At 42.1% G+C, this 25,722-nt stretch overlaps 1 protein-coding gene across 2 annotated transcripts; it reads left to right on the top strand.

Annotated features, from left to right (window-relative positions):
• Positions 1 to 766: 766 nt before the first annotated feature.
• On the top strand, positions 767 to 23,210 carry nbr1a (NBR1 autophagy cargo receptor a). Of its 2 annotated transcripts, none has more exons than XM_050060960.1 (22): positions 767 to 981; positions 1,330 to 1,392; positions 2,993 to 3,011; positions 3,319 to 3,341; positions 4,109 to 4,291; positions 4,384 to 4,461; positions 4,574 to 4,797; positions 5,836 to 5,955; positions 6,217 to 6,516; positions 6,883 to 7,042; positions 7,440 to 7,688; positions 11,208 to 11,333; positions 11,432 to 11,507; positions 11,675 to 11,785; positions 12,517 to 12,696; positions 12,821 to 12,988; positions 13,498 to 13,652; positions 13,824 to 14,251; positions 17,661 to 17,746; positions 18,081 to 18,168; positions 18,450 to 18,549; positions 21,582 to 23,210. In XM_050060960.1, exons 1-22 carry the CDS (start codon positions 880 to 882, stop codon positions 21,768 to 21,770), a joined length of 3,228 nt encoding a protein of 1,075 aa, XP_049916917.1. In that variant the 5' UTR covers positions 767 to 879; the 3' UTR covers positions 21,771 to 23,210. The 2 variants fall into 2 exon arrangements, with proteins under 2 accessions (XP_049916917.1, XP_049916916.1); XM_050060959.1 differs by having other exon boundaries at positions 11,205 to 11,333.
• The last annotated feature ends 2,512 nt before the right edge of the window (positions 23,211 to 25,722 follow it).

Genomic DNA, 25,722 nt, shown 5'->3' with positions numbered 1-25,722 from the left:
AACTGTAACGAATAAGAAAATAGATTAAAGTGTAGAAATTAAGTAAAGTAATGATAAAGTTTTTTTTATCCTCTTTTACTATTGAACAACGAATTTACAAAGTGGCAGACTGAACACAGTATTGAAATCCTTCTGTATCTGAGCGCTATATAACATACTATAATATAATAATATAATATAATATCTAAAATAAAAGTGTAACGAATTAGAAAATATATTCAAGTGCATACATTAGAAATAATAAAAAATAAAATAAAAAAAATATAATACCTAAAAAAATTAAGAAAAATAAAAAGAGAGGCGATTTTTTTTATCCTCTTTTACTATTGAACAACGAGTTTAAAAAGTCGCAGACTGAACACAGTATTGAAATAAAGACAAAAACATATATAACATCTAAATTAAAACAATAATAAGAAAACAATGAAAGTGTGTAAAATACAAACAATGGAATAAACATGAAATAATCAAATAATTATTTTTTAGTTTTTAAATCCTCTTTATTGTACAATGAAATCACAAACAACAGGGCAGGTTGAATCATTGAATTGTAATTAAAATGTCTGGGTTAAATACAGAATTAAAATCCTTCTGTATCCGAGTAGTAAAAAACAAATTAAAATCTAAAATAAAACAATAATAAATGAAAGAATAAATAAACGTGTATAAATCGCAAGTTATACAAATAAACGATATAAAAAAATAAAAAGTAAAAAAATAAGGAAGGCAATGCTTCGAGTGCGCATGCGCGTAAACGTCACCGTATTTTTCTAGACGCAGCTGACGATGTAAACAAGAAAAGACAGTCGAGGGCAACAGGGATCAAACAGGCCGGTGTCACCGCAAATGATCGCCACTATATGCTCATAAACGGCTGACATGGGGCTGCCTGTGACGATTAAAGTCAACTTCCGGGGCAACGTGAAGAGATTTCTGGCTCAGGATTTGGACAAACTGGAGTGGGAGTCCGTTGAAGCCTGGGTAAGCTGCTAGCTGACGGTGCTGGCTAAACGCTGGCGCAGTTTGGTGAAAGCAGGCCCAGACATGGCCTAGACACGTAAACAATAGACCACCTGAAGGACAGTCGGTGCTCGCGACACCAAATGTACATTAACGGTGTTTTATAATCCGGGCAGCTCTCTGTATACACCGTGTACCTGCTCACCTCGTTATAATGTGTTTGTACAGCAGCTAGCTGCACTGTGAAGGTATTTCACCACGAGCCATTATTCATGTTTTCATAACACGTGAGAGCAGGAAAAAGTTCTGTTGAAATACCTTAATGTCACCTGTACATCTGATGATCAACTCTTTAATGTTATATTCCAGATCAAAGCGTCTTTTGGGATCAACCACTTTCAAGTCAAATACTTTGACGAGGACAATGAAGAGGTAAGGGAGTGTTCACAACTGTGTGTGTGTGTGTGTGCGTGGTTACTAAGCACAGTAATTACTGTGTTTGATTATTTACAGCGTTGCTACGTCATACTTGTACTCCACTACACTGTGGAAGCCAGTGTAGTGCTTTTAACAGTTATTTGGCAGCATTTGTCACCAGTTAAATTGTATATTCAGATAATAAATACAAAATATAATCAGAAAATATATGATGTGTTAGTCTGGATCAAGTTACCCAGTTGTAAATATACATAGTAATATATATATATATTTAATTAACATCCAGTAATGGGTCATTCTGGTCCTCTTGGTATAGTTTAGTTGCATTAATTTGCTCATACATGTCCAGAAAATACAGGAAATAAAGAAATTAAAAGTTTAAATATTGTGCAGGAGAGGTTAGAAGGCATAAAAGGCTTATAAGGATAATAATAATTATACATAAAAAGAACAAGATAAAAATGAAGATTGCATAAAAGAATAAGAGTTCCAGACTAAGACGTAATATAAAACTATTAGAGATGAACAATTTACAACACAAACAAATTACAAATGAGTCATTAAAGTGTTAATAATCTTTGCAAATTAGTGTCGTTTTAAGATATTTTTTGATTAACTATGATTTATTTTTATTTCTTATTTATTTAACCAGTAAAAACTCTTGAGATTAAAAATCTCTGGCGAAGACGGGCAGTAGAAAAAAGCTCTAAAACAAGTCATATAAAACACAACATAAGATTACGACGAAGAAAAGCCAAAAAGTGTGTTAATATAAACTAGAAATAAACCATAACATGTAAAAACAGCAGCTACACATGATCACAAAGACCAGCTAAGAGGCTAAGACACACTGTGACACTGACATACAGAAGATTGTGCACCAAAATAACTTAGATGATGATTGTAGTGATGGAAGAAGAGATGGTCCTCTGTGTTTCAGTGAAGTCTGACAATATGGAAGATAGAGTTCCTTAGAGTGTCGTTGAGCTACATACAGTACCTTCAAGTGAAGTTTTTTTTCCACTTCAATCTTTGACATGTGACATTGACATGTCAGTTACAACAGCATAATAAAATAATAAAATAATAAGAGCTAACGAAACAAAAACTGCCTGGGTATCAAAACACTTTACAGCCTTAAGGATCAGTGTCTCTATTAATTATTATTTCAGTCCACTGTCATCCTTTGAGTCTTGTATAGAGTCCATTTCTCCCATTTTCTTTCTAGTGGTGCTTCTTGTAGTTTCTGCCACAGTTGTCTTTGTTGGTGGTGTTTCTTTGCCCCAGTTAAATAGTGACAGCTTTATCGCTTGCTACTAGCAATACTTTGATCAAATATCTGTCGCTAGCAACATTTTCCCTCAGAATATTTACACAGATAAAGCACCAAACAACTGTTAGGAACCTCATATCCGCCCTCAGGTTAAGCTTTAAATGCAGGACTTGTGCTTGTACCTAATATTTACACTCTGGTATTGATCCGAGTGCTTCTTCCACCACTATTTTTTTTACATTCATGGCAAAATTATAAAGATGTTTTGGTTGATTGTAAATTTATTGTCTCATTCTGATCTCTTTCACTCTTCTATTTCAGATTTGCATCAACAGTCAAGGTGAGAAAAATACTTTTTGTTTGTTTGTCTTAATTTTGTGATGTCTCCGAATTAGATTTTAAGCAAAAAACAAGTGAGATAAAGAGTTAAATAAGGTTACAACTGTAACTGCACTGTAGAAACGATTATACAGTACGTTTTTAATTCAAGTGGGAAATGTCACTGTTACAGCAGCTTAAAGCAGAAAAGATGAAGAATGAAATAATATTCAATACTTATACTTTTACTGCACATAAGCGTGTGAGATGGACTTCGTGCAAGAAATTGGACACTGAGTAACTTACTATTGATTTGTGTTTCATTTCAGATGAATATGAAGAAGCCATCAAGGTACTGAGACACTGCTGGATTTCTGTGGAAGAGTGAAGACAGACATTTAACACAAGTCGATCTCATTACAGAGGGATAAGTGCAGAGGTCATGCAGAATATCGCTGCATAAATAAAGATAGAAAAGAGAATACTTCTCATTATGTGACTGTCAGCACATGACAAAACACGACCTCATACATCGATATGATACGATATACTTTATTGTCCCTGCAGGGGAATTCGTCTTGGACTCAGGAGCTGCACAAGTATTTTTGCCTTACAGTAATAGTCCAGAAGAAATGAAAAGCACACACCATAAAAACATAAAAACACACACTACACATAACAGTAATGCACGTAACACCAGCACACTACAGAGCACCATAAGCACAACACAACCCCGAAACATCCAGCAACAGAATCTTAACTGAGGTCGGCACAAATTAATTTTTAAAACGATTCAGTTCAATTTTGGGCATCCTGTGTCGTCTGCCCGAGGGTTAAGGCTTGTACTCCGCGTGCAGACTGTGGGAAGAGTCAGACAGTATCCTCATTTACAAGGCATGTGCTGTGTGACTGTACTTAAGACGTAAACACGGTACAAATATGTTCTTGTTCCAGTGCAGCAGCATTCACATAGTTACAGCTGTACATAATAAACAGAGGTAAACACATAGCAAACGTGTGTTACAGGTCATACGTTGTTTTCTTGAATGTGTCACACTGTTATTTACATTTTGTCTCAGCCTCCTGTTGGGATGTGTCTAATGCTTGTTTTCCACACAGAGTGCAGAGAAGCAGGGGAACCAGTTGCACATGAACGTGTACAAGATGAAAGGACAGGCCTGCGGAGGTCCGCTGAAGACGGAGGTGAAGGAGCTGAAAGGAGACCTCCGGCCCGCTCCTCCTTATCCATCCAGGGTCAAGACGGTGGACAAAGGCACACAGGTCACTCCGGAGAGAGAAGCTGTAAGGAGCTCAATGTTTACAGTGGTGTTAGCGTTAATGAGCCACAGTAAATCACTACATACTCTGCATATATCTATTGTATTTCGATACAGGTCCCAGTAAAGGACAACAAGGGGAGCAAGCCAGAAGATGAGCCGCCTCCCATGTGGTTTAGATCGTACATGGAGAAGGTGAGATTTAATTTATTTTTTGTCACGTTTAATGATTCATTTATATTATTGTCTCTGATTAAAGAGGCAGATTTAACTTCCACTCACATAAATCTACTCTTTTTCTTCATAGTTCAAAGACGAGGTGGTGAAAGAGGTGGTGGAAAGGATGTGCAGTGACTTCTCTGGCCAGTGTTGCACCCACAAGTCATCTGATGGGCCCCTCGAGGCCAGCGGGGCCAGCGGCGGCCCTATAGGGCCCAGGCCGGGACCCTCCACCTCAAATGGATCCCTTGGCTACACGCCAAACTGCAGCAGCTGCAACAAACTCACCTCTGAAGGGGCCTACAAGTGCAGGTAGGAACATGTGAGATACAGAATGAGATTAAAGGGTAACTTTGGTATTTTAACTTGGACTCTTTTTCCCATTGTTTTTATGTCTAAGTAACTAATGGAGACAACAATTTTTGAAATTGATCCAGTATTGAGTGAGACTGGGCAGCTGTTAAAGAAGCTGCATTGTAACCACATGGGGCATTTGTGCACCGTCAATTTATGTCCACAAAAAGTGCTTGTTTTTGCCACTGACAGGCTCAAATTGTTATTATAGGTGTCTGACAACATTATAAAAAGGATCCCTACAGAGATAGACCTTTTTGTCAAAGAGAAGGATCCTTTTTTTTAACCGGAAACAGCCCCAAAATCGACACCACCTTACCCACCAGACTCCATTCAGATAAATGGTAATTTAAGCATATATAGAGGCAGCATATTGTCACATCTAACTGGGTGAATTAAAGGTGAATTTCAACCAAACCAGAGTTGGTGATTGTTGGAACAGTGGAAAGACGAATCTAGAGGGCTGTTGTGAGTTTTATTTTGTTTGTGTCGACTTTGATTGAAGTGTGTTACACGATTGTAAAATTACTGTTTTTTTTAATGGAGTCTGGTAGGTTTGGGGGTAGCGAATTCAAGGCTGTTTCTGGTTAAACAAAAAGGATTGTACTCCTTAAAAAAAAAAGTCTGTCACCATTGGGATCCTTTCCCTAATGTTGTCAGACACTTAAAATAACAATCTGAGCCTGTCAGTGGCAACAACAAAAACTTTAAGTGGATGTAAACTGACGGTCCGCACGTGCCCTGAATGTTTACATTACAACCTGTTTTGCAGCTGCTGGCTGCAGTGCTGTTGCTCAATACTGGACCAATTTCAAAAACAGTTGTTCCCATTAGTCACTTAAACACAAAAACATGAACAAATAGGGTCCCTTTAAGCTTGGCACGTGTTTTTCACGCGTCTTTATCCTATGACATGCTTTTCCTGAATGTTTTGTGTTGTTAAAGCAGCTTCTTGAGTATCCATATTGATGTTTCTGTCGGCTTGTTCCCCGCCAGTGTGTGCCCGTCCTGCATCCTGTGTGAGATGTGCAGACATAGCCATGACCCCAGCCACAACCTCGTGAGAACCAAGACACCTCTCTCCATCCCTGAGCATGGAATGTCGGGAGAGTTGAGGTAAACCCGCAAGACCGAAGATCAATCTTCCCTCCTCTTGAAACAATAAGACATTTTTAAAACTTGCACCAGTGCTAGCCCTTTTTGCTATCACTTCTTCTGCATTAATGGAGGAAAAACATAAATATGCAGGACTGCACAAAATGTTTTAGCAGCTAGATTACTGTAATCAATGCATTGTGAGTGTGTATGTGTGTTGTTCTTGGAAAATAAACTTTTGATAGTCAACAAATAGGTGTTCCTGATGACATTTCAAACCAGGTTCCCAAGGCGAGGAGACAGGACAGTGCGCAAGGCCGAGAGACAGCGCCTCAAAGCTGAAAGGAGGCAGCTAAGAGCTGAAGTGAAGGAAATCAAGAAGAAACTGAGACTGGAGAAGAGGGGGCTGCAGTGGAGCGGGCCCTCTACCTCAGGCAGAGCCAACCTGACAAACATGGCCTCCGCGTCCACCCAGGTCCCAGCCCTGCCTCCCCCTGCTGCCTCAGATACAGCCTCAGGTCCAGCCCCAGCCCAAGGTCCCATCCCCGCCCCGGTCCCTGATCCCCAGGCCTCCAGTCCAGAGTAAGCGCCACCTCGGAAGGGCGTCCGACAGTGCTGGGTACCTCGAAACCCAGCATGGATGCAATAAAGTCTTTTTTTTTCCAAGAAAAGAAATCAAAATATGCCATCTTTGTAATCTAGTCTGTATGAGTGTATCGCTGGCTGCTCTGGGGTGGTGGAAAATGTTGGAACTACCTCAATGTGAAAACTGCTGCTGCTGCTTCATAGATTTTCTAAGAAAAATTGCTTTTGAGCTGCAAAAAAAAAATCAAAAAAAAAAAAAAAAAATCTGGGGTCCTGCTTTTTTGATTCGTAGAGAACAAAAAGAGATGGGTATTATAAGAAACCAGGGCTATTTTCAACAATGCTCTGTACACTTGAAACTAGGGGTCCTGGGGTCTCGCACACGTCCTTGGTTCCCACTATGGCTGCCTTGTTTCTGGATGAAAATCTGCCGGACGGCACCCGTCTGGAGCCTGGCACCAAGTTCATCAAATACTGGAAGATGAGGAACTCGGGCACTATCAGCTGGACCTCAGAGACTAAGGTACCCCTCCCACCCGCCGAGAGGACAGGCTCCACTCTCTCTTTGCCCCCCTGCTTCACTTCCACTTTGAGTCCCCACTCAGCTCATTGCCTACTTCTTATCCACTAACACCAGCTAAGATTTCTTACCCAGCCTAATATAACTAATGCCCTTCTCGTCTGAGATGTTTATGATTTGAATTCAGTTAATTCTGTGTTGTGGTTTAAGTTTTTAAGTCTTTGTCGTTGGTCGAATGTGTGTGTGTGTGTGTGTGTGTGTGTGTGTGTGTGTGTGTGTGTGGATCCCTCACATGGGTGTGTATTATTTTTCTGCTGCGTGACTGCATGCTCTCGTCTTTGTGCTTTTTCGCATGTGTATTCCTATTTTGTGTTTTGTGTATGTGTGTACGTGCACCCAGCTAGTGTTCATGTGGGGAAACCTCGGCCTGGCGTCAGAGGAGAAGAGGGAGGTGCCAGTCCCCTTGCTGCTGCCCGGACAAGTGGGAGTGGTCAGTGTGGCCTTTGTCGCTCCCGTGATGGAGGGGACGTACACCTCCCACTGGCGGCTGGCGCACTGCGGGTGTCAGTTTGGCCCGCGTGTCTGGTGCAGCATCGTGGTCGACCCCGGTGACGGCCGCAATGCGCTGGGGCATCTGAGCAAACGACTGGCAAGTCTGATATCCAATGACACCCTGTACAGCTGCAGTGAGAACATCAACTGTTGACACGTGCTGTTAGATTACTGCTTTATTTTTGATACCTGAGTAACTAAGTAGATTTACTCAAGTGCTGTACATGAGTACAGTTTTGAGGTACTTGTACTTTACTTGAGTTTATCCATTTTACTTTATACTTCACTACATCTCAGAGGGAATATTGTACTTTATACTGCACTTCATTATAAAGTTATTTTACAGATTAAAGGTATACTATGCAGGAATGTTGGTCCCTGTTTGTAAACACAACCTTCAAACTCGGCCCCGCCTCCCTACACTGCTCATATGTTCCCTACTGAACCACTGTAGGAATATTAACACTTGTTGTAATGTCCAGTTCAGACCAAAGATTCACGACGAGACGAAACTGTTTTAGAACGTTGCAGAGAAAAGTTGCAGCGGTGTGAACCGGCCGGTTGAGCTCGACTCAAGCCGGCTGATGATGTCACCTGCAACGCAGCTTGTCAACTGTGGCGACTGGTTTTAGAACGTAAAGCACGTCACCTGTTTCAACAGCCAATCAGCTTGTAGTGAAGTCCACCAGTTGTGTCAGAATGAGCGCAGACAGCCTGTTAGCTTGCCACAAAATAAGACTGAAAAACAGGAAATCAGAACAGAAGTACAGAGAGTTGTTGCATAGAGATGATACACCGTCTCATCTAGTTGCATTGGTGTGAACCGGCAGGTTTTTAGAACGTTGCAGAACGCCACATTGCAAGTAGCTGCCTGTTTCAGCTCATCTCGTGGCGAATCTTTGCTCTGAACTGGGCTTAATGGAAAAGCAAGTAGCAAAGTCAGGGCTGAAAAACAAAGCCAATGTGGAAAACTGCAGTTCCTCTAATGGTCACTTGAGGCTGGCTCCAGAAGCGATTCGATCCCCACAGACCCCAATGTTAACATGCCCAACTTTGCAACACGTTAACAGCCTGGTCCAAAAAATGGTTTTGGTCTCTATAGCTTTCAGTGACAGGCTGTCTATTAGTCATCATCACAGTCTGTAGCCCCTTTTACACTGCCCATTCAAGATGGCAATGTCATGCTGTTTTACCCCGTGGCTGTTCTGCGTAAACGGTACAGTTACAGAATGGGGGGGGGGGCAGAGTTGTCTCGCCTTTAAGCCGGCATCAGAGGTACTAACAGCGCCAAATCTATGTCTGTGTAAAAAGGCACAGCTGGCAGGTCATGACGTTTTAATGAGGTGTTGTGTGTACAACCTGCCACCTGGAGATTAGCAGCGATTAGTAGCTAACTCAAAGAAGAAGAACACAATCCAAAATTGTCAGCAAATTGGGAAAAGAATGAGGAAGGGAGCTCCTTAACGTTTGAGCAGAAGATGAGATTGACTGCCATATAACAGTGATGATAAATGATTGTTATTGCCATGTTAATGCCATGTTATTATGTATAAAGCGCTGCCGACGCGTTGTTATACGCCGCTCTAGAGGCTGACACTGTTGTGTTACATGTCACGCCCGTCACACCTCTCTTGCTTCCTGGACGCCAGAATGCTATTTAAAATCCCACAGTGGGGCTCATCACTGTGTGAAAAGGGCTTATAGTCAGATCCACCCCCGCTCCTCCACAGCACCAAAAATCCAAGATGGCGACAGCAGAAAAGGCCGAACTTGAGGCTTTACAATGGGAGTCCACAAACAAATGGATGATGTCAGTGGTAGCTATGTGGGAAAGCTGATACCTGGCAAGCTATAAGCTAACTGCTGGCACCTACCTGTCCAACAGAAAACAGGCCAACTCCATGTTGCACCTCATCCCTGTCCTGTCCTTTAGAGCTCGCCAGTGAAAGTGAAAGTAAAACCAACCCCAGATTCAATCTGGTTTTGGAACGAGCTTTGTCCGCTTGGATTTTACCTCATTAAATTAGATTTTTTTGTTGCTTCCTCTTGGATACATGCTGCTATTACTTGATCTCTACCCAACCTCACCTGCATGCTGTTATTGGCTGGGGGCTACACGCCCAACATGTCCTGACCACAGCAATGTGAGAAGGAAAATCAGACAGAGGGCAGAGTTATCACTCCTAGTAGCTCATAACTGATGATTGAGAGGGAATCCATCTGTATGAGTCTATACATTGTTTTTTTCTTTCCTTTTTGAAGTAAAATTCTGCATAGTATACCTTTAAGATTTCACTTAAAAAAACCCTGGATGATCCTGTAAAATACAACAAATTGCTAAAATTAAACCAGTGGTTTCCAACCTTTTGGCTTGTTGGTCTTTTGAGGCCCAAAGAGCTAAAATTATCAGATATTTCACACAAAAAAGCAAAGATATCGATAAAAAAAAGTCCAAAACAATGTAAACAGAACTTAGTTTTTTTCTTTCCTATTACATTAAATAATTTTACAACCTCTCAGATTTATCCCTTTAAAGGGTCCTGACTCATAGGTTGGAAACCACTGGAAAAAACTACCTGACTTTTATGTAAAGTAGTTAAAATGATCTCCACCTCAACCAGCTACAACATGAAAACACTGCATACACATATTCATGTCATTATACTGCAGAATGAGTACTTTTACTTCTGATACTACTAGAATTTTGAGGGCAGGGCTTTCACTTGTAAAGTAGTTTTTTTTTTTGTTGTTTTTTAGAAAAGGCATTTTTCTACACGCGGGTAATTTTCCTACATTACTACCCAGGACTCACACAGACCGTAATTACTGTCTCGTACTGCCATATTCATGTCAAACTGTTAAGATGAAATGTTTAAGCTGCTTTCTTGTTGTCTTCAGAAAAGACATTTGTGCTGGAAGAAGTGCTTAGATCCTTTATTTAAAGGGACAGTTCACCCCAAAATCAAAAAAACATTTTTCCTCTCACCTGTAGTGCTGTTTATCAATCTAGATAGTTTTGGTGTGAGTTGCTGAGTGTTGGAGATATCGGCCCTAGAGATGTCTGCCTTCTCTCCAATATAATGAATCTAGATGGCACTCAGCTTGTGGTGCTCAAAGCGCCAAAAAAATACGTTTGAAAAACTCAACATGATATGCATCTGCCAACCGGATCACTGTGCAGAAGGAAGAGTGCATCTACTGCTAGCTCACCTAGCACTACTGAGCAAGCTAACGTTACAGCTCGGCTGAGGAGGACGCCATTTATGTTTACATCTCGCACTGTCACGAGCACGTGCCTCTTGCCCATGAGTAGATGCACACGTCCTTCTGTGCAGTAATACCGCTGGCAGGTTTAGTTCAGTAGAAAGAAAACAGTTCCTACATGAAACTGCTCTCAAGTAGGTCTGTGGATTATCTTGAGTAACCAGGTCATGATTTCTGGAAAGAGACATTACTGTTGAGCACCACAAGCTGAGTGCCATCAAGTTCCATTATACTGGAGAGAAGGCAGACATCTCCAACACTCTGCAACTCACAGACTGATAAACAGCACTTTACTCACCTTTGAGTGTACACTGTAGTGACTCTCATGATGGCGTTCTTGTGTGTGCAGCAGAAGGAGGAGGCGAGGCCTGTAGGGAAGGAGAAGGAGGTAAGATCCAAGGACAGTGGCCCCGGCTTGTCTGTAGACGTGAACCATGAGGACTACTACTTCCCCTCAGTCGACCTGCTGACTGCACAGGTGCACACTCAGACACATCTGAAGAAAACCTACTGTGAAGTGATCAGTTATCAGCAGAACAGCATTCACACTTCCTGCATGTCTTCTGTTTGTTTCAGGATCTTCTGTCGTTTGAGTTGTTGGATATAAATATTGTACAAGAGTTGGAGAAGGTTCCTAACAACACTCCTGTGGGTAAGAAATAGAAGATGCTTAAACGACTTCCTTCTTCCAAAATTTCCTTCCTTGTGTAGGAAAAATTAGGGCTACAGGTGTTGCATCCAAATTGTCTTTGGCTTGAAGATGCAAAAAAAAAAACATTCTAAGTCTAAGTGTGTAAACTGTGTTGTGTTCATTCATAGATCTGACTCCCTGCATATCCCCTCTGCCCCATGATGCACCAGTGCTTGAGAAGGCGATCATTTCACAGATGAAAGAAGACGCAGAGGTCACAGGAGTCAGGAAACTTTTTGGTAAGCTTCCAGACGAGCGTGTGTGCTTCATAGTATGAATGTGATGTCGGCTGTTTCTGGACAAGAAGATGCAACTTAAGGGTCCCTACAGAGATAGACCTTTTTGTTAAGGAGTACGATGCTTTTTTGACGAACACACCAGACTCAGTCAGGATCGGTCGGTGGCGAAAACGAGCACTTTACCTGGACGCAAAAACGTGAAAATAGTAGGACTACCCTCTAATAGACGACCAGACGTCAAACAGAAAGATCATTAGTCTGCAAGTTTTCACTGGTTGCTGGGTCGCAGAACAAAACAAACGTGAAACTCTATTAGGAGCTGCACCTTGTCAAAATAAATCAAAACCTATATGACTGGGCCATGTGGGGATTTAATTTGAAAGGACAGACACAGGAAGTGACCACGCTCAGCAGTCAGACAGGAGTCAGGTTAATTTCCAGGGCTGGTACCTGCGGTTATTCCACAGGCTAGTTAATAACATGTCGGACAGGAAATCCAAAGTGTGGGATCATTTTGAGAAGGTGAAGGACGAACCCAAGGTGATATGTAAACTCATCTTCATTGGTCGACTACAAACGTGACGTATCATCTGAAACATGGAAGTAGCTACATGCCCATTAGCCCACAGCGTCATTAACAGGCGGCTCGCTCAGTGTGTGACGTGCACAAGGGGAAAAACAAGGGGGGTATCTGGGCTTCTGCTGCATCAGTTTTTATCCCTTTTTTGTAGGAGTGAAACTGAGGCAGCAGAGGGAGCTGCTGGAGCCTGTGACCCAGGAGGAGGACAGAGAGGAGGAGATCAGCGGAGCCCAGTTCCTCTGCGAGACGGTCATCCGCTCCCTCACCCTGGAGGAGGCCCCCGATCACAGACCTCTGCGCAGAGCCCAGCACAGCAGCCACAAACCACAGGGTGAGGAACCACTGTCACTCCATTTAATCACTCTCTGTCATTACATACTTGTGTGCAGAAATACAGTAAATTAGTTTTGTGTTTAAACGTCGCTGTATGACTTTTTTGTTCCATTTTACTCCAGTTGTTTCCCGGGGCACCAGCTTTTGCTTCGAGAGAGCTGTAGAGGCCGAGAAGATCGCGACGGTACAAGAAGGAAATGAGGAGATCTGCGCCGTTAGACTTGAGAGCTCAGCTCTGCCTCTCAACACAGGCCTCAACCAGATCACCCAGCATGAGAAGACAAGGCCAGGTCAGAGGACAACTTCAGTTATTATGTTTAATTCCAATTGACCTTTCACTAAGCTCCGCCCCTTTGCGATGGTCCCACAAGCTGTCAGAGTACCCACACTGTAACTAACTGCACTCCCTGAAGAAATATTATCATATAATTGGAGAGATGAAAGAGTGATTCCAGAGAGAAGCAGACAGAGGGGTCTACGGTCTGTGTTTGAAGGATATATCCAGGATGTCAAACTGACTCAGCAGCAACAACAGGTTAAAAAGACAAAGATAGTTAGAAGCTAAAGCCGAACTATAGGCTACAGATCACAGTGTAAAAGTGAACCACCACATCACTGCTGATCGCCACACAAGACAATGAATATAAAGGGAAACTTTGCTGATATTGAACCAGCTGTGTGGCATCGCAGTGTGTGCAGATGATCTTCAGTAGCTAGCTAGCTAACCCTACACTTTACCTACACCTAACTTTAAGAGTACGTCATTTTTAGATGTTCATTTCGGTGCTTTCTGTTTCAGTTATTGTGCTGGAACCAGCGAATGAAAACCTGCATATCAGTTCACATCACGATAACGAGGACGAAGAGGTCATGGTACTAAATGACATGCAGAACATGAGGCGTATTCAAGAGGAGAAAGAGGAGGGTGGAGCCAAAGGAGAAGACTGGGAGGAGGTGAGGATTTAACCTCTATAACACTTATGTTTAAAGGGTCCTAAATTATTAAGCAATGGAAGATGCAACAGAAGACAAAACCAAACCAGTATATGTTCATTCTGATATAATAAGGCTGTTGGTGTGTAAGAACGTCTATAAACGTCTCCATCTTCTCCTCCTGTGTCTCAGGTCAGCAGCCAGACCTCCTCAGTCTCCTCCTGCGATGATTACATCATTGTCCTCCCAGACTGCTTTGACACCAGCCGGCCTCTTGGTGAGTCCATGTACAGCTCCGCCATGTCGCAGCCTGACACTGCTGCTGCTGCTAACATGACCTCAGAGGACCCAGACGTGCAGCAGGAGGAAGAGGAAGGCTTCCACTCCGAGGCAGGCGGGGCAGCACCGCTGGGAGAGAGGCAGGAGAGGACGGAGGTGGTGGATGCGGAGGATTCATCTGTGAACACGTGGCCTCCGCCCCTCCCTCCCACCCACAGCAGTGTGAACCAGATGCTGTTTGCCTCCCAAACCCTGGACGCTGTGACACTCACCCCTGAGGTGGTGCCACCGCCGGTGCTGCCCGACCCCCTGCTGCCCCCACCGGCCCTGTACTCACCCAGGTTAGATCACTCACATCATCCGTCAGAAATCTGACAGCATGAAACAAACCAAACATCTGAGCAGTGACATTATAGACACTTTAAATATATTTCTTTAGCTGGTTAGAGGTTTGTGCATTTCCTGTTCTAGAGTTTCAGAGTCCTTTTCATCAAAAATACTGTGAAACTATAAAAGAAGTGGAGCGATTTATTTGATTGATTTATTCCAGATTTGATTTTCTCATGCTTGAAAATGTTTCCTGCTAAAATTGTCGGGTATCGAAACACCTTTTGTGGCACATTTTGGAAAACAGCATCTGCATGAAAGCCCAGTAAAAACAGTAACTGATGTTTTGCAAGAGGATATCAGGGTCCTTTAGCGGTGAGAACAGCTTGGAACATGATCTTGATCATCTCAATAAACAGATTCAGATGCATATGTGCACAGAATCTGTAGCCAGCAGGACAAGAATTTGGTATTGGAAGTGTCCTGGTTTCTATTTGTAGTCAGAGTAGAATTGACCTATCACATTGGAGCAGGCTTTGGTTGCCTGCAGGTAAACAGTCCATATGGAGAGCAACTTTCGGTACCTTTGGAACCAAAAGTAACCCTTCAGACATGGTATCTAGACCCAAAATTTTAAATGTGGGCGGGGTTGTTGCCACTCACTGCTCTGTCCAGCACTCACTGTGTTTCCTCCTTTATCAGTCTGCACCTGATAAAACTTTTTTTTTTTCTTCCTTTACCTCTGGAGCCACAGCCCGGAGTTTTTCAACTAACAGAAGTGCAGGGGCCTCGGCGATCGCTCATGCCCTTCACTTCCGGCGGTGCCCCCAGGGAGTCGCCGTGTTGTTTACAAATACTTAGGGATAGAAAACCAGCAGAGTTTATATATATATATATATATGTATATGTCACATTTTTCACGTCACTATATCACCGTGTAGACTAATCCGATGTTTGTTAAGTCTATAAACACAATGACTGAACAAGCGTTACTATTTCTGTGTGCACGTTTTGTAATTAATAACATGGTTATCGTAGATTAGCTGGGCTAACCGTTANAACTACTCCAGTTAGCTCAATCATGTTGTAACTAAGACATCCGCTGGAAAAAAAAAAATAAATTTCACGTTGATGAGACAGCGTTTTGGGTGGAGCGGTCGGTTTCTGTAGGTACACATTTCCTGGGGACACCTGCACATCTCGGCCACGCCCCCTCCATTGTGATTGGCTAAAGTGCAGCATCGTTCATACAATGTAAATTGCAGAATCTGCCTTGAGAGATTATTTTTTCTCAGACTCCAGCTGCTGTGAGAGGCAGCAAAACATCCTTTCATTTTATAGTTACAGTTTACTAATAAAGCTCTCCACAATATGAACAGTGGTTACATGAGCCTCAAAACCAGCCACAACTCAGCCCTGAGCAGAGTGACCGTCCTCTACTGACCAATCAGACTGCAGTGTTCACAGCTCCACCTTTTAGTACCAGATCTGTGTGCTAGGTACCCCAACAGAGGGGGAACCAAACATGGGGACGGTACAGAACGGTTCCATTGGTACCATCCACAACTTTTCACAGTGGAGATGAAAAAAAAAAGCTTACTGAGGTCGTCATGTTCAGCTGGTTGTGGATTACATATGTTCATGTTGCTTTTATAAACCAATAAAAAGAGAATTACAAAAAAAACAGGGCAGGCTGATTTCTGGATTTAGGATTTTGATAAAACCTAGAGATAATCTCCCAGCTACAGCCTTGATATGTTTTTAATTAGGGTCCGGGCAGCTAAGCTGCCAGGACGCTATTGTAATCCTAGGTATTCTTCTTCTTCTTTCTTCTTCTGAGGAAATTATACTTCCCATGGGTGAAAACTCACCAAACTTTGCACAAAGGTCCAGTCTCATGCCAGATATCCTCAGCTGTAAACTCAAGCCAATAGTCCTGATGGTGGCGCTACAGCAAGCGTCTAAAGTTCAAAACTTTGAAAATTCATAACAAATCAACCATACGTGCTACAACTTCACAGCTTTCATCAAACTGTAGCCCCAATACTGAAGAAACTTTTGTACATTTAAACCTATTAAAAAATATGAAGTTCATCACTCTGTGTTTTTCAAAAACTGTAAAACTTCTTAAACCTATCTCCTCCCGCAATTTTTGCTCAATTGACACCAAACTTGCTACAGAGCATCTTCAGACTGTCCTACAGGAACTGCATTTCTCAGATTTTTGATTTATCAAAAATTGAGCCTACAGTGCATCAAAATGTTTGACTGTAAAGTAAACGGTACTGTAAACATATACATGCAAATTCTTGCTAAATAAATCTTCAATGTTCATAAAAAATAATGACAAAATTCTAGAGTCATGGTAGATGATGTGTGGCAAATTTCAGAATTTTATCTCAAAAACTGAATTTTTGACAGTATTTTGAATTTTGCTCTAATGTGAACAATTGGAGTCAATGTAAAAATGGCAATTTTAAACATCAGTTTTTCACTTATGGAGCAAATCAATCATTGTTACAAACAAATTACCAACATCTCCATGCTGTCTAGATGCAATATGTGTATTTTCATATTTTTGTCTTAATAACTGAATTTTTTACAGTGGTTTCAAATCTGCCTTTCCATGCACGGATGGCTGTTTTCCTACACAACAGTGAATGGCTTACTCAATTTGTGAAGTCACTGTTGAGTTGCTACTTGCCAGTTAGCTCAGAGCAGTAGATGACCGTCTTAGGTTCCAGGGGTTGCGGATTCGAGCCTCAACTGGTGCAGAATCTACATTGTAATGTAATCATCTTCTTGTGCTCCAGCTTATTGCTTAAAATTGCCTGAGCGTGACTGATCACTGTGCAGCATCTTCAAGTCGTTTTTCTGCTAGAAAATCTGCCTTCTCATGCTTGAAAATAAACCAAACTTTGCACAAAGATCCAGTGTCAATACTTCAGTGTGAAACCATCTGAGGCTTCTCACTTTGCACATAGCTCAACTAGTTAAACATCAGTTTTTCACTTATGGAGCAAATCAATCATTGTTACAAACAAATGACCAACATCTCCATGCTGTCTAGATGCAATATGTGTATTTTCAGATTTTTGTTTCGATAACTGAATTTTTTACAGTGGTTTGAAATCTGCTTTTCCATGCATGGACGGCTGCTAAACCTGCACGTCTGGCTTAGTCAGTTTTTGAAGCTACACATGAATTGTTACTGATTAATTAGCTCAGTGAGATAGAAATTGATTCTTAGTCTCAGAGGTTGTGAGTTCAAGCCTCAGCTGATGCAAAAGGCAGATTGTGTTGCTAAATTCCTAAATGTCTTCCAATTCTTCTGCTTGTTGCTCAGAATTGCCTAAAAATGCCCGGACCCGACCCATCGCTGCGCAGCAGTTATAATTCTCTTTTGTTTGCTGTGTGTTTCAGGTCTGAGGCACTTTACCTGGCCGAGGACCCCAGTCCTCCAGCCTGTGATCCGTACGAGCCGCACCAACCAAGAGTCCACCTAAATGGTGAGTTTAACTATTTAAATCAATGGATATCATATCACACACTGCCATTCTTTGCACATTAGACATTTACCGTTCGAGCGTCTGATCACTCAGAAGCTGTGTCAGAATAACTTCACCAGTGTTTTTAGGTGTCGCATCAATGAAACTGGCACTTTGATGGTTTAACTTGTTGCCTCACAGAGAGGAAACACATTTTGCCCTGTGTGAGAAGACAGGAAGTGAGATCGCACACAGGCTCTCAGGATTTGTTGCCTCAGCAGAAAACTCTGTTCCTTCTGTAATGTGTGTGTTTGCGTGTGTGTGTTGTTTTTCTCCTTTTTTATCTGCTCTGCAGTATCATCTGGTCTGTCACGATCAGCAGGCTCAGCATCCAGTGCCTTTGAGACATATAACCCCAGACCCAGCAACGCTCTGCAGCCAAGGTGCCACACGAGTTAACTTCATATTTCATTTTTGTGGAGGAAACTCCTGCTTTAGGTTTTTTTTTGTCTTGACTGTATGTGTCTGTTTGTGTCATGATTTTTGCAAAGAGTCAGTATAATCACATGTATCATACTGACTCTGTGTGATGCATTTCTTAACCTACATCTATCTTTTCTGACATCTATGGACTTCTTGTTTTAAACCAGTCAGACTGGAACACATTGTCCTCTGCAGTGCGGTTATATAACTCCGCTTAACCACATCCCTGTCTTTATACAAGGGGCCAAGGAGGCATCACAGAGGGACTCGTCAAGGGGGCTCTCTCTGTGGCAGCGTCCGCTTATAAAGCTCTCTTCACTGGACCAAACTGCTCAATACAGGTACATCACACACAGACCCTTATTCCTACAGTTTGAAAACAGTTACAGTGGCAACATGAAGTTTCTAATAAGGAAGCTGATGATTCTCATGAGTAAATAAATCAAAGTATTTGTAGAGATAAACTCAGGAGGGGGTGAAGAGTGGTGTCTCGACAAAGGAATGGGGAAAATGAGATATCAAGGATCTAATGAGCATGTTGAGTTGAGTCCTGTTGCATTCCACTGTAGCTCTAACCCCAAAAATATGCTTTAATTTTGCAATAACTTCGTTATCTTTAGGGTTACAGTTCACTAATATTTAAAGCTGCTATCATCAATATTTTTATGTTAACTCTGTTTTAAATTTCTCTGTGAAAGATGGAGCTTTTAATGTCAAGCCCACGGACAATTATCATCTGAATCTGCGTCTCCTCAGCTCTAAAGAACTTTTAGTGTCTTTCTAACAACTTAACTGTTCAGGTTCACACTTCCAGCTGCAGCAGGAAGCTGCTCCCAGCAATAAAGCTCTGATAAACCCATTGTACACTCCCTGCTCAGCACCAAACAGCAGGCAGAGAAAGTTAGTGGCTAGCTGGTGAACATATCGGAGCATTTAGCTGCTAAAAAAATACAGATATTACCTAGGAACCAATAAGAGAGCTAAAGGGGAGTGAATGTCGTCAGCTGCACACAAACATCTGTGTCAGAGCTCAAAGGTCGTCATCATAACATCTTTATTGGGTGATCAGTGTTGTGTTGGCAGGTTGTTCTCAACGCCCAGGTGCTGTAAAAAGAAGCTGCTGAAACTCAGTTTAATCCAGTGAGGGTAAAGATGTATTTCAGATCTGAAGGATGATGTGTTTGTTGGTTTTTGTCAGCAGGCACTGGTCTGTGTAGTTAGTTAGTCAGACAGGAAGTCTCATTCACTGTTGTTGCCTGATTTTTCTTTGAGTTGTGTCAGTATGGTTACCTTGGTGCTTCCTACCATAACAAGTTTGTTAAGGAACCAAAAAAATCAGTTGAATGAGCTCAGTCTGAGCGATGAATAGTCTTTGACCAAGTGCTGCCTGACATGTATTTTTACTGTAGTTACAATGAGGTTTATTTGCTTAGATCTTTTATTTAAGTAAAAACAGTAATACCACAGTGTAGAAATACTTTGGGGCGCCCTCTAGCTCACCTGGTGGAGCAGGCTGTGTCCTTACCGCAGCGGCTGTGGGTTCGATATCAGCCGAATGCTGGTAAAACATGTACGTCAGGGGTGTCGATATTCTTGTTCGCCAGCTTTATTGCATTTGTATTAATACAAAGTCACATACAGCACATAATAGAAAACTTTACACTACTAAATAAACACTGGATCAGCACTAAGCAGGCATGATGGGAGATGAGGGTGGTCCCAACTAGACTGAGGTGTTCGTCACAGCTGAGACGGTGTTGCAGAGTCCAGGGAAGTTATAGCCAACATATATATACTGGCATTAATATGTGTTAGATTGAATAACGTCTTCAAACAGCCCAGATCGAGCTGACGGAGGGAGCTAGCGACAGACTTAGCAAAGTTAGCGGAAGCATGTGTGACGGATGGTTGTCAAAATAAGGTGTTATAAAATACATATAATGTTATGGAAATATGAATAATTGGATTTGGAAATTATCTACCACTGTCCGGCCCACTTGTCATCAAACTGGGCTGTATGTGGCCTCAGTAGGTTGTTAGATCTGCTTCACTCACCAGCCAAAAAATAATGTAATCTATTGAGTGGCTGGTAGATTTTGGAATCCACCAACCACAGTGGCAGGTGGACAAAAAAGCTAATTTACAACACTGGATCCGAACAATCCCTTTAATTTAAATCCGCAAAGTAACTTAAAGGGGAATTAATGTTTTTTCAACCTGGGCCCAATTTTCCAATCTACTTTTGTCTAAATGAGTGATAGGATGTTCAATATGTGACATTTCTCCAGTACGAAGCTAGGGCTGACCTGCCTGCAGCCCGTGAGCACGCGCTATATTAAATAATAGGGCACTGGGACAGCGTCAAACAACGTCAAAATACGTCCACTAAAAGTGCATTTTTTTTCACACAGATAGGCTCGGATTGTTAGTATAATTATCCGACAACATAACGGAAAGGAGAAATGAACGTCTGTGTTTACCTTTAGCTGGATTCAGACATGTTCCTCTGCCTGTTGCTGCTCCCTCTCTCTCCTCGTCTGCTCTTCAGTTTCAATGAGCTCTGCATCCGTGTACGTCCGTGTACTCTGTGTTCAAATAAATACGGGCAGTCATCAAATTCAAGTGGCTCATCCAGATCCAGTTGGTCAAAATCGGGTAAAAATTCGGACATGTTTGTTGTGGCAAGTCAAAACACTCTGAAATCTCACGTCTTGTGAGATTTGAATTGTTGCAGGAAGTTACCGCTGGACTGACGTTACAAACGCGAGGAGTTACTCTGTTTGGAGTAGTCATGGCTGAATTTTTACCCGATTTCAACCAACTGGATCTGGATGAGCCATTTGAATTTGATGAGCGCCTGTATTTATTTGAACACGGAGTACACGGACGCAGAGCTCATTGAAACTGAAGAGCGGACGAGGAGAGAGAGGGAGCAGCAACAGGCAGAGGAACATGTCCGACTCGAGCTAAAGGTAAACACAGACGTTCATTTCTCCTTTCCGTTATGTTGTCAGATAATTATACTAACAATCCGAGCCTATCTGTGTGGAAAAAAATGCACTTTTAGTGGACGTGTTTTGACGCTGTTTGACGCTGTCTGAGTGCCCCATTATTTAATATAGCGTGCGCTCACGGGCTGCAGGCAGGTCAGCCCTAGCTTCGTACTGGAGAAATGTCAAAGATTGTGCATCCTATCACTCATTTAGACAAAAGTATATCGGAAAATAGGGCCCAGGTTGAAAAAAACATTAGTTCCCCTTTAAGTTGTTAAATAAATGTAGTGGAGTAGAGGTATAAAGTCATCACTTGAGGCAAAAGAACACAGCCACAGGAACACTCTCCTCTCACCATCTCTTTTGCTCCTCCTCTACAGCGAGGCATCGACCCCGCTACCAGACAGGACCCGTCCCTGATGGCGATGCTGCTGGAGATGGGCTTCAGAGACCAGCGGCTCAACCAGCGGCTGCTGAGGAAGCACGGCTACAGCCTGCTGCACACCGTCAACGAGCTGGTGCAGATGGCCGAGGACAGCCAGAACAAAGCTGTCAACACTCAGCACTGAGGGAGAGAGGAGACGCTGACGGCCACTGTGAGGCTGTAAAAAAACAAAAAAGGAATTTATTTGACTTTGAAACATGATGTAAAGAGAATATTTAGATTCTGACCTGTGTGTCTCTCACCCTCTCCGGTGTCTGGATTTATTTTGAATTATTTAAAGAAGAGAAAAAGTAAAGCTATTAATGATCTGTGCAATCGATTGATTTTTCCAAAGGGTGGTTAGTTTATTTGGACCAAGAGTTAATGATAATAAGACTGCAGTGTCTCTTAATGTGGTACAAAAATAAAAGCATTTATTTCTTGTTCATTAGAGAGAAAGGAATGCCTTTGCCTTTAATCCAGCTTCGACATTTTGACAGATTAACCACATACACACGTGTAAATGATATGAATAGTGAACCTTTGCCATGCCTTGTTTACCTGGGGCCACAGAGCCTTACGTGTCGGTCAAAAGGAGCAGGAGCTGTAGTCTCGACGGGACAAACGTGTTGCATTTCAGCTCTCCATCTGTAGTGTCTGTATGGCTGTTGTAGCTGCTTCCTCTGCGCTGAAAAATAAATGTCTTAGGACAGGGCTCGGCTAGATTCTTCTCACAAATACAGCAATGGAAATTAATATCGTTGAATGTCACAAAAAGATAGAAATGGAGAGCCAGCTCTCGTTCAAGGCGACGCTACTGAGTATCCTGGGTGTTAAGGGTCAGCGGTGCGGTAGTGAGAACAGCAAAATATTTAAGACTTTTCTCAATTTATCGTAGTGAAATCTGCCTAAACAATGCAATCTTTTTCTGTATCAGAGTACTGTTATTTTAGACGTTGACATGTGGAATGTATACAAAAACTGTCTGAACGGATCACTGTTCAGACTCGGATGTTTTCTACTGCTTTTTAGGAGACACCTGCATGACAGGTAGAGGCTTTAGAGATGAGTCGTGTTCTCGTGGTCTTAGCACAGTCACGGTAGAAAATGTCCGCTTTGCGTCATCGATCAACACCCCGCCCTTCCTCCCTCTTGCCCTGCCTGCATCCAACTAGCACAGTCATCTTAACACTAACCCAAGCTGAGATGTCTCTAACAACACATTCCTCACTCTCACGGTGGAACCAAGTCTGTTTTATTTCCTTACATTGCCTTTATGAGTCATGATTATCAGTTTACTGAGATATACACGTGGTGATTTTACATTTGTGGTGTGAGTGTGCAGATTTAAGTTAATGTCTGTTGTTTTGAATTATTCCTCCTATGTGTTTGTGTGTGAGTGTGTGTGAGGATTTTTTGAACCATGTTTTCTTTCTGTTGTTGATCGTCCATGTTTTGAAGAATCATGCTCTAGAGAATAATTCTGAATATATCTGCTATGCTTGTCAAATTATTCCTCTGTCACAGAGTGTATACATTAAATTCCCTTCTACTGTCAATCCGCCAATAAACTATTTGCACACCGCTCTCGTCTCCTCTCTGTTAAAGTCTAAATGTAGGTTATCCCACCCTTGACAGTGAATGTCTTCATATGTAATACAGTCCATACTATATTAACTAGATGGTGTCAGAAGTACAGAGGTTACTGACGGAGTTCTGATTATACTGCATTTCTGACAGAATGAGTTGACATATTTTAACAGCCTTTGAGTACGTCAAGGTTACATAACTAAGCAGGCGACTACCCCGCAGTCCAAGACCCTCAGTGGCCTCAAAAGACCTAAGGTGGAAGAAGTACTCCGATCCCTAAATAAAAGTAGCAGTACCACAGTCAAAAAATATCCCATTACTTAAGTAAAAGTGCCTAAGTATTAATGGCAAACTGTCCTTAAAGTATCAAAAGTAAAAGTACTCTTTAGAGAATGGCACCTATCAAATAGTGATGGGCAAAGCAGTTCTTTAGATGTTACTGAATCACTAGAATCAGTTCATTAAAAAGATTTGTTCAAAAGATTCGTTCACCGAATCACTCAGTGCTTGGCAGGAGGAGCCGTGACCGTGTACTGTGTAGTCCGACTCACTGAACTGATACACGGCTGAGCTGCTGCTGCGTCTGCTCTGCACTGGTGAGTCTCATTACTGGCCAGCCTAACGTTTTAAAGCAGCTGCGTGGACCTTTTTGTTTTCGTTGATTATAGCGCCCCTTTCGTCGAAGCGGTATGACACCCACAGCCTGGTGTCGTAAAATTCCGACTGCAGCCGGCAATTACCACATGCATTTGTTTTGGAGAGCGAGAGGATTAACTAACGTCAGGTTAGTCCAAGTAATTAGTGGAAACAGCAAAATTACTCAGTAAATTCTCCTGTCGTGTTTCTGTTCTGATCTAGTAAATCTGTTGTGTATTTGGAGCTACTAAGGCTACCGTAGTAGTGTGAGCCTCAAGTTATTCTGGGTAATGTAGTAACCGTTGTGCTACTGTAAACGGGAACTGCCCATTGGTTCGACATCCCATTGTTACGACCATATTAAACTCATTGTTCCAAAGTCCAGTGTGATTGTGTTCATGTGGCTTGACTCCTGGCTACATTAGCCGTTAGCTTGGAGAAAATGGTCCCTATGAAAGTGTATCGCTGAGAGGAAATGATTTGAATCACTCAGGGAATCGGGGTTACGTCGTTCACCGAGTGATTCGTTCACCAAATGATTCATCACGCAGTAGACAGTCCCTCCTTGCACCCTGGCTGCCTCTCGACTCACGAGTGATTCATCGTTCACACGGACCAAATCAGCAGTTCCACTCCCGGACTACACACGCACTGCTGAGCTCAACTGAACTGAGAAATGAACGAATCAGTTCCAGAAGTGATTCAGTTCAGTATGTTCACTCGACAGATTCGTTCTTTTGAATGGTTCGTTCGTGCACGATACAACACTGGCGATAGCTGCAGCCAGAAGCATTATGTTTTCAAGTTGTCTGCCTGTCCGTCCCATTCTCGCAAACATGCTATCTCAAGAAGGCCTTGAGGATTTTTTTAAAATATGGCAAAAACATCCCATTGTACCCAAGGAGGAAATAAGATTTTGGTGGTCAAATGTCAAGTTCCCCATGAACTTGCATCTGTTTCATTCTTGTGAACATCTCAAAAACACCTCAAGGGAATTCCTTCAAATTTGGCATAAATGTCTCCACCTGGACCCAAGGATGATTGATGATGATCCTGATTAGATTTTGGTGGTTAAAGGCAGTAACATAAGGAAGTTACAACAGGCCTCAATAAGCACTATCATGACGGGCCCTAGTGCACGCTATCGTGAATGCATTGTCTTGACACAAAAAGCGACTTGTCATTGGATAGCAACATACATATTACCCAGCAATCATCTGACAAAAATATCAGAGAAAATTAATCATTTAATTGGATAGTTTTTATAGTTAATTTATAAATTTTATAGCTTATGTAGAAAAGGCATATAATTTTGTTTTAAATAGCTACTGAATATTTTTTTTAAAATTGAAATTAAAAAAAAAAGTAAACAATGACGCAGATGGGTTTGCCTTTTAAAGGACATATATAGGCACCATTTTGAAATCAGGAACATTTCTTTTTTAATCATTCCTCTTTAAACACAGGAATATTATCAAGTAGTGTTGTGTCGTTCGCGAATCTGTTGCGTGAACATACTGAACTGAGTCACTTCCGGAACCGATTCGTTCATTTCTCAGTTCAGTTGAGCTCAGCAGCGAGCGTGCAGGCCGGGAGTGGAACTGCCAATTGGGTCCATGTGAACAATGAATCACTTGGGAGTCACGAGGCAGCCAGGGTGCAGGGAGGGACTGCCTACTGCGTGACGAATCACTCAGTGAACAAATCACTCGGTGAACAACGTAACCCCGACCCTGAGTGATTCAAATCATTTCTTCTCAGTGATACACTTTCATAGGGACCATTTTCTCCAAGCTAACGGCTAATGTAGCCAGGAGTCAAGCCACATGAACACAATCACACACCTCCCCATTGTTTTAACAGACTTAGTT

The sequence above is a fragment of the Epinephelus moara genome, chromosome 13 (assembly GCF_006386435.1).
Source record: "Epinephelus moara isolate mb chromosome 13, YSFRI_EMoa_1.0, whole genome shotgun sequence".
Lineage (NCBI taxonomy): Eukaryota > Metazoa > Chordata > Actinopteri > Perciformes > Serranidae > Epinephelus > Epinephelus moara.
The sequence above is the reverse complement of the archived record's forward strand: the minus strand, read 5'-3'. Positions and strand labels throughout refer to the sequence as shown.

Coding starts and splice junctions, on each gene's coding strand:
- nbr1a (XM_050060959.1), top strand. CDS start 880: ATGGGGCTGCCTGTGACGATTAAAGTCAACTTCCGGGGCAACGTGAAG. Junction 11,508..11,674: donor TCCTAACAACACTCCTGTGG/GTAAGAAATAGA, acceptor GTTCATTCATAG/ATCTGACTCCCTGCATATCC. Junction 18,169..18,449: donor AGCAACGCTCTGCAGCCAAG/GTGCCACACGAG, acceptor TCTTTATACAAG/GGGCCAAGGAGGCATCACAG.